We start from the raw sequence: 15,812 nt of genomic DNA, 5'->3' as shown, positions 1-15,812 counted from the left end.
AGCTAGGTGTTGTGGTGGGCACCTGTAGTCCCAGCTATTTGGGAAGCTGAAGCAAGAGGATCGCTTGAGCCCAAGAGCTTGAGGTTGCTGCAAGCTATGTGGTACTATGGTACTCTACCGAGGGTGATGAAGTGAGACCCTGCTTCAGAAAAAAAAAGAAAAAGAAAAGAAAAAGAAAAAATGGACAAGAGACTTGGACAAGTTCTTCACAACAAAGGATATCTAAGTGCACAAAAAGAATAAAAATGATATTCCGTATTATTCCTCCTTATGAAAATGCATATTACAAAAGATCTACTAAGCATAGGCCAGAATGATGCAGCACAATTTTTAAAAAATGCTAACAATATCATTGTTGATGAAGATAGGAAGCAACAGAAATATTCATATACTATTTCTGGGAATGTAGACTAGCAAAAAACACGTTGGAAAAAGTGTGGAACTATCTATTAAAAGTGCACAGTGAAACATATGTACCCCCCTATTAATCTGAAACCTTAAAATGAGGTTCTGATTTGTAGATTAAAAAAAAAAATGAACAGATGCATTCTCCATGACCTAAAAATTCCAGTCAGGCAGACATTCAACATAAACTCAGGCAAATGTATACTTACATGTACAAAAATGTTCATAGCAGCATTACTCACAATCACCCAACTCCCAAACCAGGAATGTTTTTTAGGGGAAATACAATTCAACCCATAACATGTAGAAAAGTTGAAAAAAATAACATAATGAATACTTTTAAACCACCACTAGATTCAATCATGTCTTTTCTATCAATCTTTTTTTTTCCTTTGGCTATACCATCTTGTTCCTAAATATTTCTTCATGTATCTCCTAAAACTAAAATGATTCTTCAACATAACCACGTTGCCAATTACCATAGGGAAATGAATTATTATTCCCTATCAAATAACAAACAGTTGCAGTAGATTGTGTTATGGTTCACAATTATTCACCTTCCCCTTCCCTGTGGGTGGATAGTACCCTGCCCAATAAGCTGTGCACTGGGCCACATTGCATGAGCAAACGTAATGTGAGCAGTTAGAGGCACACCGCACAGGGCAGATACTTTTCACTCATTTCCTGGGGTTTGGAATGAGAAGATACAGGGATCAAAACAACCACCTAGAGTATTTGTTTTATAAGCTACTAAAACTTACGGCTGCTTGTAATTGCTGATTCCCTAGTTAATTTAGAGCTATTTTTAATAACTTTTAGACCATTTTCGAATTGCATTTGGTAGCTATGTCTCTCTTGTTCTGCAATAGTCCCCACATATCTTTCTTTAATCTCCCTCCCTCCCTTCCTTGTTTTCCTTTTTTTCCATAAAATTTACTTTTTGAAGAAGCCAAGTTATTCATTTTTATACAATACCCCATATTCTGAATTTGTCTGATTATTTTCTTTTGATATATATATTTTTTGAGACTGTCTCACTTTCTTGCCCCCAGTAGAGTGCTGTGGCATCATAGCTCACAGTAACCTCAAATTCTTGGGCTCAAGTGATCTTCTTGCCTCAGCCTCCCAAGTAGCTGGGTTATAGGCTCCTGCCACAATGCCCAGCTAGTTTTTCTATTTTTAGAGACTGGGTCTTGCTCTTGCTCAGGCTGGTCTTGAACTTCTGAGCTCAAGCAATCCACCCACCTCAGTCTCCAAGAGTGTTGGGATTACAGGCATGAGCCATTGCTCCTGGCCTTCTTTTGGTATGTTTTAACATTTCCTTTTAAGTCAGTACTTCTTAATCTCTTTTGCACATGGATGTCACTTTGGGAGCTTGAGAACACACTAACACCTAGACCCCATATGCAGACGTTCTGATTTAATTGGCTTGGGTACAGCCCAGGGGTTGAGAATTGTAAAATACTCTCAGTTTATTATAATGTGTGGGGAAGGTTGCAACTCATTGATTTAACAGATCAATTTTAACCCACAATGTTGTGTTTGTCATACTACATCCCATGGGAGTTCCTGTAGATTTAGGTCATGTCACTATTTGTTGTACTGAATTTGATGATCAGGTAGTAGCAGAGCTCTCCTTTGTAACTGTATGATTTTTTTTCTTTGTAATTAGCAAGTAATTTGTAGGACAATATTATGACATTTTGGGAACATCCTGTTGCCCATGAGTCTAATGAGCATTGGTTTTAGTCTCCATTAGTGATCTTTGCTTGATTATTTCACTGATGTTTATAAAAGGCAGATTTTCTGGCGCCAATACGGCTGCCCCCAGGGAGAGGCGAGGCGAACGTGAAGGTGGAGAAAACAGACCCTACATTTCTCACTTATGGATCGCAGCGCAGAATTCCGGAGGTGGAAAGCGCAGTGTCTGAGCAAAGCGGACCTCAGCCACAAGGGAAGTGTGGACGAGGATGTGGTAGAGCTTGTGCAGCTCCTGAACGCGCAAGAACAGTTTTTCACCACCAGCTCCTGCACTGGCCGCATCCCGCATCCTCCTCCTAGATGGGGTGTGGGCCCTTTGTGCCTTTCCGGCCTCCCTCTGGTCCAAACCTTTAGAAACCTCGATCAGTGCTGTACCCAAGACAGCCTATCCGTTTGTCCCTCCAGATGTAAATGGTTTCGAGGTTCAGAAAAAAAAAACTGTTGCTGGCTACTGGTACACACAAGCCTTGTGTGAAAGATGATGTGATCGTAGCTCTGAAGAAAACGAATGGTGATGCACTTTTGAAATTCGAACTATTTGTTCTTCATGTGCAATGTCGCCAATTGCAGGATGCCCAAATTCTGCATTCAGTGGCCATCGACTCTGGTTTCAGGAACTCTGGCGTAAAGGTGGGAAAGAGAGGAAAGACCATGTTGGCTGTCCGGAGTACACATGGCTTCGAAGTCCATTAAGCCACAAGGGACAACTGATGGTGACAGAGGAAGATATCGACTTCCTATTAAACGTGGCAAATCAAAAAATGGAGGAAAACAAGAAAAGAATTGGAAGGTTTTATAACTGCCTACAGCATGCTTTGGAAAGGGAAGCTCTGAGTAACTCATACCCAAGATCAAGGAGAAAAGTCACCCATCATATACTCCTAAGAAAAAAAGAAACCCGGGTAAAGCGCATGGCAAAGGTGTTGCAGAAGAAAATGATGAAGAACTTGAAAATGATGGCGACTTATCCAGGAATCGATGAGAGCATCTTTCCTGAAGACTCGAACGTTTGGTTCTGATAGACTTTGTAACACTGCTCTTTATAAGAGTATTTTAGTCTGTTAAGTGTATTAGCTATTCAGAAAAGCAAAATTTGTGTATATTTTAGAGAAATCTATCTTATAAATGCAGATGGCTTTAAAAAATGGATTTGTATAATATTTGTTCATTAAATACTTCTTTTTTTAAGTTACCAAAAAAAAAAAAAAAAAAAAGACTGACTTTCTGTCTATCATTCTGCATTTAAAACTAGCCAGCATTCTTTTGTAAAGAGCTGTCCCTCATCAGCTGGGGATGAACTATAGTTCTACACAAAAAAGAAAGGTAAATGTCTAATTCTTGCCCTTGAATAACCGGTTTTCTGAATAAAAAGCTAGTGTAACTATCATCTCCAGTGGTAGCAAAAGAGTCCATCCCCCCACCCATTTTTCAAGCATCATTATAGATGTGTGGATTTTTACTTGTATGATGTATTCTTATCGATGCTCAAATTATCTCAAATTTGTCCAGGAGAAATTCCTTCAAGCTGCTCAGCTCTTTGGCATGCATTCAATTAGAGTGAGCATTTCCTTCCTTTGTGGTACACCATGATGTCCTGGGCTCACCTTAAATTTGCATGCCACAATATGGAGCCAATCATTTTCTCCAAGGAATTTCTTTTAATGTGGAACATTGCTATATATTTAGAAATTAGAAGTTGGACAGATGTTTATAGTTTCTGGGGTTTCATTTCATCTCCATCCAATGGGCAATAGAGGTCGGAAAGGATTTTAGAAATCATGAATTCATATTAAGTAATTTTTAAAAATTCACCTTATCGGCTTGGTGCCTGTGGCTCAAGTGGCTAAGGTGCCAGCCACGTACACCCAAGGTGGCAGGTTCGAATCCAGCCCGGGTCTGCCAAACAACAATGACGACTGCAACCAAAAAATAGCCAGGCGTTGTGGTGGGCGCCTGTGGTCCCAGCTACTTGGGAGGCAGAGGCAGAAGACTCACTTGAGCCCAGGAGTTAGAGGTTGCTGTGAGCTAAGATGCCATGGCACTCTACCCAGGGGGACAGCTTGAGGCTCCTGTCTAAAAAAAATAAAAATAAAAATAAAAAAATTCACCTTATCAATGTAGGGTTCCTAGAGGGGGTAGGATTTGATTGTCTCCTGGTTAGCGTGAAGAGAGGAGGTTGTGGAAGGAAAAGGTGAGGAATGATAACTTACAGAAAACTGACTTCCAAGCAAAAGGAAGAAAGGAAAGATACCAATGTTGTGGATTTATGTCCTGGCTCTGCCACTGTGTGACCTTACATAAATTGCTTTTCCTTTTTGAGTCTCAAATTTCTCCTTTGTCAGGTGGAGATGCCAATTCCCCCCATGCTTTCATCTGAAGTTATCTTCCATCTGAAGAGATACATACATCAAAGGAGATGATGACTACCATTTGTGATACTGTTATGGAGATATACACACATTTAGGTGCAGATACATGCACCCTGGGATGTGTGTGTACAAGAAAGTGGTAACAACAAATACCTAAGACATGTGAAGTTAGAAGTCAATGAGAGATTTTTCACTACGTACCCTTTTACATTATGTGAATATTTTTCTCGAGGACGAAAAAGACAATGTAAGTTAATAATCAATTTGAAAAAGCTTTATAAATCACAAAACAACACACAAATATTTACCAGGGGGTTATTATTACTATCGTCCACCAATAACAAGAAATCAAATACTGGGTTTTTGATTGTTTAATGGAAAAAGAGATGAATAAGTTAATTTGTTATACCCATCGTTAGAATATCAAGAGTCCATTTTTATTTTAATGATTACACTGTGGAGTAATCAATGACATTGAGAAATTATCAAGCTGAGTGGAAAAAAATATAACAATTGCACGGGTGAATAATTCCGATTTTGTGTGTTCCCTGTGTAAATGTACATACACAAAGACAAAAGAAACTGGAAGAAACAATCCACAGTCCTTTGACGGAGAAGAGGGGCGATATAAAGTTTCACTTTTTCTTAATGAAAAGTTCCACATTTTCTGCAATGAATTGATAAATGCTACTTGAAAAGGGAAAAGGTCACAGCTACACTTTCCAACTTCGTCAGAAAGAATTTTTTAAAACTTCAATTACAGTAATTTGTTGCAAGACGGGAGAGCAGAGGAAAGGAGGCAAATAGCCTGACCATCCCCACGTGGACTAACTCCAAGGAGAGGCGAGAGGGATGCAGTCCTCCCTGTGGCTAGAGCGGACACGAAGGGAGAGAGAAACTTCCGGGGCGGGGCTCGCCGTAGCTTCTCTTCCGAGGGAGGAGGTGGGGGCATGTGGGCTTCTTGCAACGTTGAGGTTCGCGATTGCTTGGCTGCAGTTTCCGTCACTCTGAGATGGTGTGTAAGGCTGGGGGCGACCATGGCAAAAAGCAAATTCGAGTACGTCAGGGACTTTGAAGCTGACGACACCTGCTTGGCCCACTGCTGGGTGGTAGTGCGGCTGGACGGCAGGAATTTCCATCGGTGAGCAAGCTCGGCTCGGGCCGCGTGGTGTGCCCGTGCTTCCGGGGACTCCAGCACCAGCTGTCGCAATCCCCCCTCCACTCACGGTCACCGGGGTAACGCGGCAGCCAATGAGTGCGCGGCACTGAGCATCGCCCTGTGTGTTGGCTCCCACTGTCAGGATAGTTGATTGGGGTGGGGGGATCCTCCTCTACTGAGGAGCGGGCTTGTAGTTCCCGTATTAAGTGAGTAGGGTTAGGGTTACCCTAACCCCAAGGACCTGATGGGAAAAAGTCACTTTCCGGCGTAGTACTTAAGCTCTTCAATCATTTGCCAGCCATTCTGTTAGCGATCTTTGTATGCTCCCTACTCACAGGCCCTCATAAATGTCCATTTTTAATTATCAGCCATAGGCCACATGTACTAGATTCAACAAAGAGAAAAAAAGGAGAAAAAGGTAATAGGAAAAAAGGAATTTATTCTGAAACTGTGTACATCTATTATGCATTAATTTTTTAAAAGATGGGAATTTAATTTTTAGAAAGGGCTGTTTTGTTATTAAGGATCATTGTAACCTTTACTGAGCACTTACTGAGAGCCATGCATAACATAATACTTACATTTGTTATATTTCCCCCCAAACCTTCAGGACAACCCTGTGAAGTAAATACTCCCCATTTCACAGAAAAGAGAATGGAAGCATAGCAGTTATGTCCCTTTTTCTCAGTTGGTCAGGGCAAGAACTGGAATTCTTAAGGAACTAGGTTGTGGCTAGTGGAGGGATTTGGTTTACAGTGCTGGTATAGTAGCATCTTTGAAGTCTCTGTGGTCTGTATTTTTAATAACAAGCTCACATTCATCCATGCCCCCTTCCCTCTTCTCTTGCCCCTATAAAGGTTTGCTGAGAAGCACCACTTTGCAAAACCTAATGACAGCCGTGCTCTCCATCTCATGACCAAATGTGCCCAGACTGTAATGGAAGAACTAGAGGATATTGTGATTGCATATGGACAGAGTGATGAGTACAGCTTTGTGTTCAAGCGGAAAAGCAATTGGTTTAAAAGAAGAGCCAGGTAATTCCATGATCTAGGTCCTTTCTTTAGAATATCTCCTGCCAGGATCTGGTTTTCTATTTATCTTAATAGCCAATTTAGAGTATAGATGATGTGGGCAGTGTTACCAACGCAGAGTGTATGTATATTTCCTATTTAGACTGTTGTCTTCCATCTGGCATCTCACCATTCAATAAGCCCCTTTGTCTAATTCTTTCCCCTTCATGCCCCATCAACTAAGTTTCTAGACTGACCTAGTATTGAACATTGAAATGAAAAAGAGACCATAAGAATGTAATATTAAAGATTCATAGTTGGCTTTAGCCAGTGACAATCTCTACATGCATTGCAGTGTTATTTCAACTTTTAAATAAGGAGGATCTCAATATAAAATAGACAAATCTAGGGTAGGCTTGGTGGGAGGCAGAGGCAGGTGAATTGCTTGAGTTCAGCAGTTCAAGACCAGCCTAAGCAAGAGTGAGATGTCATCTCTACTAAAAATAGAAAAATTAGCTAGTGTGGTGGTGCACACCTGTAGTCCCAGCTTGAGCCCAGAAGTTTGAGGTTGCTGTGAGCTATGATGCCACAGCATGCTAGCCTGGGGCAACAGAGTATGATATGGTCTCAAAAAATAAAGTAGACAAATCTGATGTTTGGTTTAGCAGTATTTTAAAACTCTTTACAAGAAACAAGTCATGTAATGACTTGGTATGCTTTTAAGTCTTCTTCTAAAACTAAAAGCAAAGCTCTTGAACTGTATATTTAAAATATCTACAGAGAAAAATCAGGTATTGGTAAATTACTTAGGACTGGAAGGCAAGGCAGGCTGCATTCAAAATACATAACTGAAATATTAAAAAATGTTTCTTAGCTAAATGCATTTTATCTCTAGGTTTGCTGAACAGTTTGTGTAATCTCTCTGTTGCACCCACAGGCCTTATCATGGTGTTGAATTAATACCATGTATTTTCTCTTTTCTTGTTCCACCCAATATGCCTTACATTTGCAAGTAAGTTCATGACTCATGTCGCATCCCAGTTCGCCTCCAGCTATGTGTTTTATTGGCGGGATTACTTTAAGGACCAGCACCTTCTATATCCCCCAGGCTTTGATGGAAGAGTTGTGGTGTATCCCAGCAACCAGATCTTAAGGGACTACCTCAGCTGGCGGCAAGCAGATTGTAAGTGACACCAAATAAACAGATGTAGTTAAACTGCCAGTTCTACACATTAAGGGTGTTGATCTGATACAGGTTTGGCTCACACGTATTTTGTATGGAATGCAGTAAATTTTTCAATTGGTTAAAAATAATTTGAAAAATTGGGAGAGTTCATGTAAAAACTCCCTATGTCCAAGTTTTTTTGAAAAATCAGAAGATGTGCTAATATTGGATCTAATTTCCACTTAGTATTGGACAGAGCCCATGCAATGGCAGCTGCCTTTACACACAAAGATAAACGCTCGCACAAGCCAGCGAGCTGCAGCCCCTGCCCTGCCCTGCCCTGCCCTATGCTCCCTGGGGCCACCTGCTACTTTATACAGCTTTATGTTCAGTGGGTGTTTGAGTCGTGACCCCCATCTTATGCCACTGTGATGATGTTTGTGAGACATTTATTCATTTACTATATTTTGATTTTCCCAGAACTGGAAAAGAGATGGGAATATATAAATAAAATAACTTTGAAAGTATTTCTACTACTAGTGTACACATCAACAAATTTATGTAAAGCATAACCGAAATGGCCAAATAAAACTGTTGTTAGAAAGTAAGTTTTTTTCTGCCTCTTTTCCTCATGTTCTCCATGTAACACTTTGGGCAAGTCACTAAACGATTCTGTGATCTCTTTACTTTAAGAGGAGAGGGTGAGGGCTCCAAGTGTGAATACTGAATGAAGGTGCTACATCATTATTTTGTTCTCCCTGCAGGTCACATCAATAATCTTTATAATACAGTTTTTTGGGCACTTATACAGCAATCTGGACTAACACCAATACAAGCCCAAGAGAGATTACAGGTATAAATACATTGATACTTAACTGGGGACAGTTTGATGGGGGCTTTCTCCTAACAATTTATAAATGTTCCCTTCACATTCTTTTTTAACTCTCTTTACAGCTTTATTTTGAAAGGATATAAAAACCATAGTAGTAGCAGCTCTGTTTTTCCTTGCTCTGTAAGCCTGGAGAAGTTACTACTACTCCCTGAGCCACTGTGTCCTCAGCTAGAAACTGGAATTAATGACACCGTCTGTGCATTCCTAGCTCCTGACACTTGGCTAGAGCTGTGTACTGGCTGCCTTGTGTAAACACGGCATATGCTCTTGTTTTTTTGTGAGTCCTACCAGGCCTCTGGCTTCATTGCTATTCCCTACTGGATACCTATAGTTTCTTAAGAGTCCATGCTTGGAGGTCAAAGAGGCATATCAAAGCATGTTTCTGTTTAATTTTATCCACTCTGCTTCAGTTCTTTTGGGGTGAAATGTAGAAAACGGTAGTTCCTACCTCACAGGTTTATGGTGAGAATTCAGTGTCAAGATGCATATAAAACACCTAAAATAGTATGAAATGTGTTGTAAGTGCTTAATAAATAATGGTTTTATTAGATAATAGTAATAAAAAAGTATTACTTATAGGATGACTAACTGAAATGAGGTAATATGCTGTAACAGTTCCTAATGCAGTGCCTGATACCTTGTAATTACTCAGTAAATGGTTGCTATCTTTGAGAATATTAATGATATTTATAGCAATAATAGAAATACCAGTGGGTATATCCAGGTTTGGGAGAGCCAAGTTCAGATTTTGATTCTTAGGAGAATAAGGACAACCTTCAACCTGGAGCAGTTTGTATAATCTTTCTTTTTTTTTTCTTTTTTTGAGACAGAGTCTCACTCAGTCTCCCTGGGGTTGAGTGCTGTGGCATCATAGCTAGGAGCAACGTCAAACTCTTGAGCTCAAGCAATTCTCTTGCCTTAGCCTCCCAAGTACCTGGGACTATAGGTGCCTGCCCACCTGTTATTTTTTTAGAGATAGATCTCACTCTTGAGATAGATCTCAGGCTGGTCTGGAATTCTATTTTTTTAGAGATAGATCTCACTCTTGAGATAGATCTTAGGCTGGTCTGGAATTCTGGAGCTCAGGCAATCCACCCACCTTGGCCTCTGGGAGTGCTGGGATTATAGGCATGAGCTACCTCGTTTGGCCTCTATATAATCTCTCTAATCTTCAGTTTTCTCATCTCTAAAATGGAAAGAGTTGTGATGATCACAAAAGAAAAGAAACATCACGTACCTCGTACCTGAGAGGTATTCAGTGACTGTTAGTTCTTCCCACCCCTTCATAGTCTTGATTTGTGAAGCCAGTATTTGCTACAAAAGAGAATTTTATAACTATAGATATCTAAATAAGATTTGAGTTTTTCATAAAATGACAATTCATTAGTGACTGTAATGTATTTGATAGAATCCTCCTACTTATTGATTTGTTGGTGGAAGTTTAGATAGCAGTTGAATGGATGGTAATGTTATAGGAGAAAGAAGGCATTTGAAGCTTTTTATATCTCTTTTTATTTCCTCAGGGAACTCTTGCAGCAGAAAAGAATGAGATTTTGTTTTCTGAATTCAACATCAACTACAATAATGAGCCTCCCATGTATAGGAAAGGGACTGTGTTAATATGGCAGAAGGTATGTTTTGTGGCAGAAGAATATTGTTATGTTCAAAACAAAAAGCAGGTCAGGAAAAAAGAGAGCCTGGGCCCATGGCACACGCTGTCCTGCCCACCCCCTGTGTGCTAACACAGACGAGATCCTTTCCAGAAAGAGATGCTGTCGGTTCTTACTTTGGATGCTCATTTTGTCAGTCAGTAGTGGTCGAGCATCTCCCATATGTAAGTAGAGTTACAGAATACAGAATTAGTACACTTATTTTTCTGTGTCATAAGCTCTCCTTTTATCAAATAAAACCTTTTCAAAGAGGTGTGTGTATATAAATATGGTGCAGATAGGGGACTTTTTGCATTCACAAAACAGTTAAACAATAATTCTGCCCACATTAGATAATAGCATGAAATGGTCCATCCATCTCATGCCAACTATAACATAAAGCACTTAAGAGATGTCGTATCTGATACCTGTAACTTTCAGAAATTTCATGAAGTTCCCCAGACATTCATACTTAATCATAATATCCTGATATAAGTCTGTGCATTTACCCACATCCTTAATTCCACCCAGATTTTCTCTCTCCCAGCTCTTGAGCATAACAAATTCTCTACATTTATTTCCTTCTGTGTAAAGTAGTTTTTCTTTTTTCCAAAATGAATGTTTTCAAGTACTAACAGGTACCTTCGAGAGCTTGTCATTCTATTGGTAATTTTACCTTCTTTAGTATTCTCAAAACACATTTGTTCTTTGGCATAAACGTAGATAGTTCTTAATTCAGGTGGGAGATGAGAAATATCTTTAATTCCATAGTCACTACTAATGAGGAACATCAAATCCCTTCTTTGTTCTTAAAATTTCTTTTTAGAATTATAGTAACATAACCTTTTAAAAAGTATTTTTAATTATATAGCGCCGTATGCATATTGATACACATATCCGTGTATGTATAAACTGGCAGTCAGAAAGGTATAAAGTAAAAAAGTGAATTTCCCCCACATCTTTCCCTCTTCTCCCAGTTCTACTCTTGAATTAACAGTTATCACTATTTTTTACCTGTAGGTGGATGAAGTCATGACAAAAGAAGTTAAGCTACCAGCAGAAATGGAAGGAAAAACGATGGCAGTGACCCGGACCAGGACTAAGCCAGTGCCCTTGCACTGCGATATCATTGGGGATGCCTTCTGGAAGGAACATCCAGAGATCCTAGATGAAGACAGCTGACCCTTTGCTCTTTAGTTCTGGCACGCTTAACCATGCAAGCCCCACTTTCCCCACATCTCCTTCAGTGGTCCTAGCATCCCTACCACCCTGAATGCTGCCAAGAATGACTTGAGTTGGGAGGGGAACAGGGAAGAAAGGGATGGATGGGGGTGGCGTATCTTGTTCTGCTTAAGCAGAACACCTTTTTTTTTAAAAGAAAAGAAAAGCAGTGTTGGAACATGGTTCCTTTGGTAGAAGTACATTTTTTTTTAAAAACTGTGGTACTATTTTTATAAAGCAAGAACTATTTCATGCCTTGCAGAATGAATCATTTTTAGATTGTGACATAAATCTTATAAAAACCTGTCAGCTCTTTTCATCTATCCTAGAAGAGGAGCCCAAACTTTATCACCTACCTGTTCTTAACTAGGGAACCCAGTGACCTTGAAAATCTCAATTCTGCCTCCAATCTGTTTGCATTCATCTTTGGAAGACCTGAAGATAAACATGGGTTACTGCCTGCATGATGCCTCTGAGTTCAGGAATTTCAGGGAGAACTCAGGGCTTTGTGCCAGTCTCCAGGATGGCAACTTTGGCTGAACAAATGAGTAGTGGTTTGGATGTCCACGGGTGCATGTTCCATGGAATGATTTAATGGGAGTTGTCAGCACGATCAACACTGTCATCTTCCTGGGGGCATAGTTTCCAAGGCCACTCAGAGAAGACAGAATTATGTGTGTATGTGAGAGAAAAAATGTGAAAATGAGTGAATGAGGATGGAAAATTACTCCATGTCCTCTAGATACTTCAGTTTTAAAAGTGGCTTTTCTCTGGACTACCTGAAAATGATTTTCAGGTAGCCTCTGTATCAGAACAGTGATATTTGACCCCCCTCAGGGTCACAGCCATCTGCTGCTAGGCCAGTGGAGGTGGGTGAAGAGCAGTATAGGTCATTGCTCGTTGCCAAGGTGTTGGCCTCTGATGGGGGAGGTAGTGGGAATAGGTGGTGAGAGAACTCATATTTCCTCTGTCCCTGTTTCATATTTTAGAAGAACATTACTTGGTTCTATTAAGAATTAAGAGGCCAGGTGTGGCGGCTCACACTTGTAATCTTAGCATTCTGGGAGTGTGAGGCAGGTGGATTGCCTCAACTCAGGAGTTCAAGACTAGTCTGAGCAAGAGTAAGACCCTACTTCTAAAAAATACAGCTGGGCGTTGTGGCAGGTGCCTGTTGGTCCAGCTACTTGGGAAGCTGAGGCAAGAGGATCTTTTGAGCCCAAGAGTTTGAGGTGGCTGTGAGCTATGTTGCTTACTCGAAATGGCACTTAACCCCAGGGTGTGTAAGTGATGCTGTCTCAAGAAAAAAAAAAAGGGAGAACCCATGTCCCAGTACATTGCAGAATTTACAGCCAAGAAGAAAATGTATTTTTGAAAGGGTGGTGGCTGGCCTCATCCTTCACTAATTGACATCCCATCTGTCGATGCCATTTTTTCCCTTCCTGTTCTCCCAACTCTACAGGAATAGGAGATTTTGCTCTCATTTGGTAATTTCTAAAATCTCAGAAAAAGTGTCAACTCCCTTGGTGTACTTTTTTATTTTTCTTGTTTAAATACAGTATATGAATCTGATTTTTGTGTATGTCTTTCGGTAAGCCAAGATACACATACTTTCATCACAGCCATGGTTTACAGACTTACGGATGCAAAATCACTTGGAATGCTTGTTTAAAAATTCCAATTTCAGGCTCTTCTATGAAGAATTAGGGCTCAGCAATCTGACTTTTTAACCCCAGAGGCTTCACAACACCGTGGACAATGAGGTGCTCAGTATATGGTGATAGACTAGGCAAGGCAGTAAGATAAAATAGCTCTTAAGGCTAAACCGACAGGATTTTATATCAAAACTATAGGTATGCATTAAAGTACAAATTTTTAAGGCCAAGCACAATGGCTCATGCCTATAATCCTAGCAGTCTGGGAGGCCAAGGCAAGAGGACTGCTTGAGCTTAAGAGTTCAGGAGGAGCCTGAGCAGGAGGGAGACCCCCTCGCTCCTAAAAATAGAAAAAATTAGATGAGTGTGGTGGTACATGCCTACATAATTCTGGGTATTCGGGAAGCTTAAGCAGGAGGATCACTTGAGCCCAGGAGTTTGAGGTTGCAGAAAGCTATGATGAGACCACTGCACTCCAGCTAGGGTGACAGGGAAGACTGTCTCCAAAAACAAAAGTGCACATTTTCAAGGCAAAACCACCCAGAAGAACTTTGTGTTTTATGTGATTCTCTAAAGGCTATCCTGCTATTCTCTTGTAAGATGAGGATAAGCATTTGTTGAATTGCCAGCAGTTCTGCAGCTTTGAATTTTTTGTATAGGCCGGTGGTGGTGGTGATGGTGGTGGTGGTGTTTTGAACAATGTGATAGGCTCAGTTTAATACTATACCATAATAAAACCTGTAATGCTATTATTTAGAAGCCACTGCTTGGGGTGGCACCTGTAGCTCAGTGGGTAGGGTCAGCTGAAACAATGACAACTGCAACAATAAAAACAACAAAAATAACTGGGCGTTGTGGCAGGCGCCTGTAGTACCAGCTACTTGGGAGGCTGAGACAAGAGAGTCGCTTAAGCCCAAGAGTTTGACGTTGTGAGCTGTGATGCCATGGCACTCTACTGAGGGCGACGTAGTGAGACTCTTGTCTCAAAAAAGAAAGCCACTGCTTGATGGTTATTTGAATACTATAGTATGTATTCATTCCAATGTATATTTCACAGTTGTATATTAATCTTTATCTTATTCTGTAAGGTACTCTATAGTATTCTCTTGGGTTTTCTTTCCCAATCTTAAAAAATACATATATGCAAAAGCTGCTACTATACAGTTGGCCCTTTGGGAGAGTGTTGGCAGTTAGGAAGGTGATATGTAGTATGTGTGGTCTATAGGTGAAAGGCTTTGCGAGACAAGAAGGTAATATTTGGGGCTTCAGTCTGGAGTAATATCAAAAACAAACAGTGTTTGTTAATACTCCGGATTTTGGGGGAACTGAGGCTATAAAGTAACAAGTGGTATGATCCGGTCTTGTGAATCTTACATGCTCCTTGTTTCCTTCAATTGTTTAGTAGTGCTTTGAAAATCAGTGATATAATCGATTTTCTTTGACACTAAGGTGTCTCCAGTCTTAGTGGAAATTAATTTATGCATAGGGTACAGGAAATGCAGAACTGATGTCCACCTATCCTTCATAGTTCCATTGTACAGTTAAACTATTGGCTAACATGTATTTATTCTGTGCTGTATATGCTATATCTTGGGTTCTCTGAGGAAGGTACTATTTTTACCATGTTTCAGGTGAGACATTCAAGTGTCCAAGAGAAGCTAAATAATTTGAGCCCAGGTAGCCGAACTTCCCTCCCCTCCAGCCCGGTACTATTCAACATGAAGACAAACTGAGACTTGAGTCTCACTTTATGGCCCTCGGTAGAGTGCTGTGCCGTCACAGCTCACGGCAACCTCCAGCTCTAGGGCTTAGGTGATTTTCTTACCTCCGCCTCCCGAGTAGCTGGGACTACAGGTGCCCGCCACAACTCCAGGCTATTTTTGTTGCAGTTTGGCCCGGGCGGGTTCTAACCCATCACTCTCGGTATATGGAGCCGGCGCCCTACCCACTGAGCCACTCTTTCCCTCATCCCCGCCCCACCTGCCAGCTCAAGCTAGGAATAGGTTGCCAGTTGCTGTTGAAATGCTGATCCTGGGCTCCACAGCCTGGAAATCCGGAGTATTAACAAACACCTTATAATGATACAGATAGGGAAACAGTGAATTACAGAGGATTAAACATCAGCTATGGCATTAACCTGACCCTTGTGGGAGAGGCGGTGTTAGGCCCGGGCAGGTCGGAGACCAGCGCCACGCCCCCAGCAGAGGCAGACTGTAGACAGATGTTGCCCCCTGGCGGCCGCGTCGCGTAGTGCACCCTCTCCGCGCCGCGGCTGCGCCGTGCCGCCCTCTGGCGGCTCCGCTCCTTCTTCCCATCGGCCTCGGCTTGCGGGCCTTTCAAACATGGAGGAGCGGGAGCGGGGGGCGAGGTCGGCTCGCGCCGGGAGCCCCGCGCGCCCGCCCAGCCCGCGGCTGGATGTCAGCTCTGACAGCTTCGACCCGCTGCTGGCCCTGTACACGCCCCGCCTGCCTCCCATCCCCTACCCCAACGCCCCCTGCTTCAACAACCTGGCAGAGTACGAAAGCTTCC

General features: G+C 41.4%; 2 protein-coding genes and 1 pseudogene across 3 annotated transcripts in view; all 3 read left to right on the top strand.

Moving 5' to 3' along the window:
* The first annotated feature begins 2,290 nt into the window (after nucleotides 1-2,290).
* Nucleotides 2,291-3,185, top strand: LOC100955696 (annotated as a pseudogene).
* Nucleotides 3,186-5,432: 2,247 nt separating this feature from the next.
* THG1L (tRNA-histidine guanylyltransferase 1 like) lies at nucleotides 5,433-12,663 on the top strand. 2 transcript variants are annotated; one of them, XM_003782000.3, is made up of 6 exons: nucleotides 5,433-5,676; nucleotides 6,552-6,728; nucleotides 7,718-7,887; nucleotides 8,634-8,722; nucleotides 10,285-10,392; nucleotides 11,431-11,886. In XM_003782000.3, the coding sequence occupies exons 1-6, from the start codon at nucleotides 5,486-5,488 to the stop codon at nucleotides 11,590-11,592; spliced, it is 897 nt and encodes a 298-aa protein (XP_003782048.1). In that variant the 5' UTR covers nucleotides 5,433-5,485; the 3' UTR covers nucleotides 11,593-11,886. The 2 variants fall into 2 exon arrangements, with proteins under 2 accessions (XP_003782048.1, XP_023372336.1); XM_023516568.1 differs by lacking the exon at nucleotides 5,433-5,676 and having other exon boundaries at nucleotides 6,662-6,728; nucleotides 7,813-7,887; nucleotides 11,431-12,663.
* A 2,962-nt stretch (nucleotides 12,664-15,625) lies between these two features.
* LSM11 (LSM11, U7 small nuclear RNA associated) overlaps nucleotides 15,626-15,812 on the top strand; it is an 8,896-nt gene continuing 8,709 nt past the window's right edge. Inside the window, exon 1 of the mRNA XM_023514435.1 lies at nucleotides 15,626-15,806. Within this exon, the coding sequence (XP_023370203.1) occupies nucleotides 15,626-15,806 (181 nt within the window). The remainder of the gene's footprint in view (nucleotides 15,807-15,812) is intronic.

This window comes from Otolemur garnettii, unplaced genomic scaffold (assembly GCF_000181295.1).
Source record: "Otolemur garnettii isolate 467f Iridium unplaced genomic scaffold, OtoGar3 scaffold00003, whole genome shotgun sequence".
In the NCBI taxonomy this organism is placed as follows: domain Eukaryota; kingdom Metazoa; phylum Chordata; class Mammalia; order Primates; family Galagidae; genus Otolemur; species Otolemur garnettii.
The sequence above is the reverse complement of the archived record's forward strand: the minus strand, read 5'-3'. Positions and strand labels throughout refer to the sequence as shown.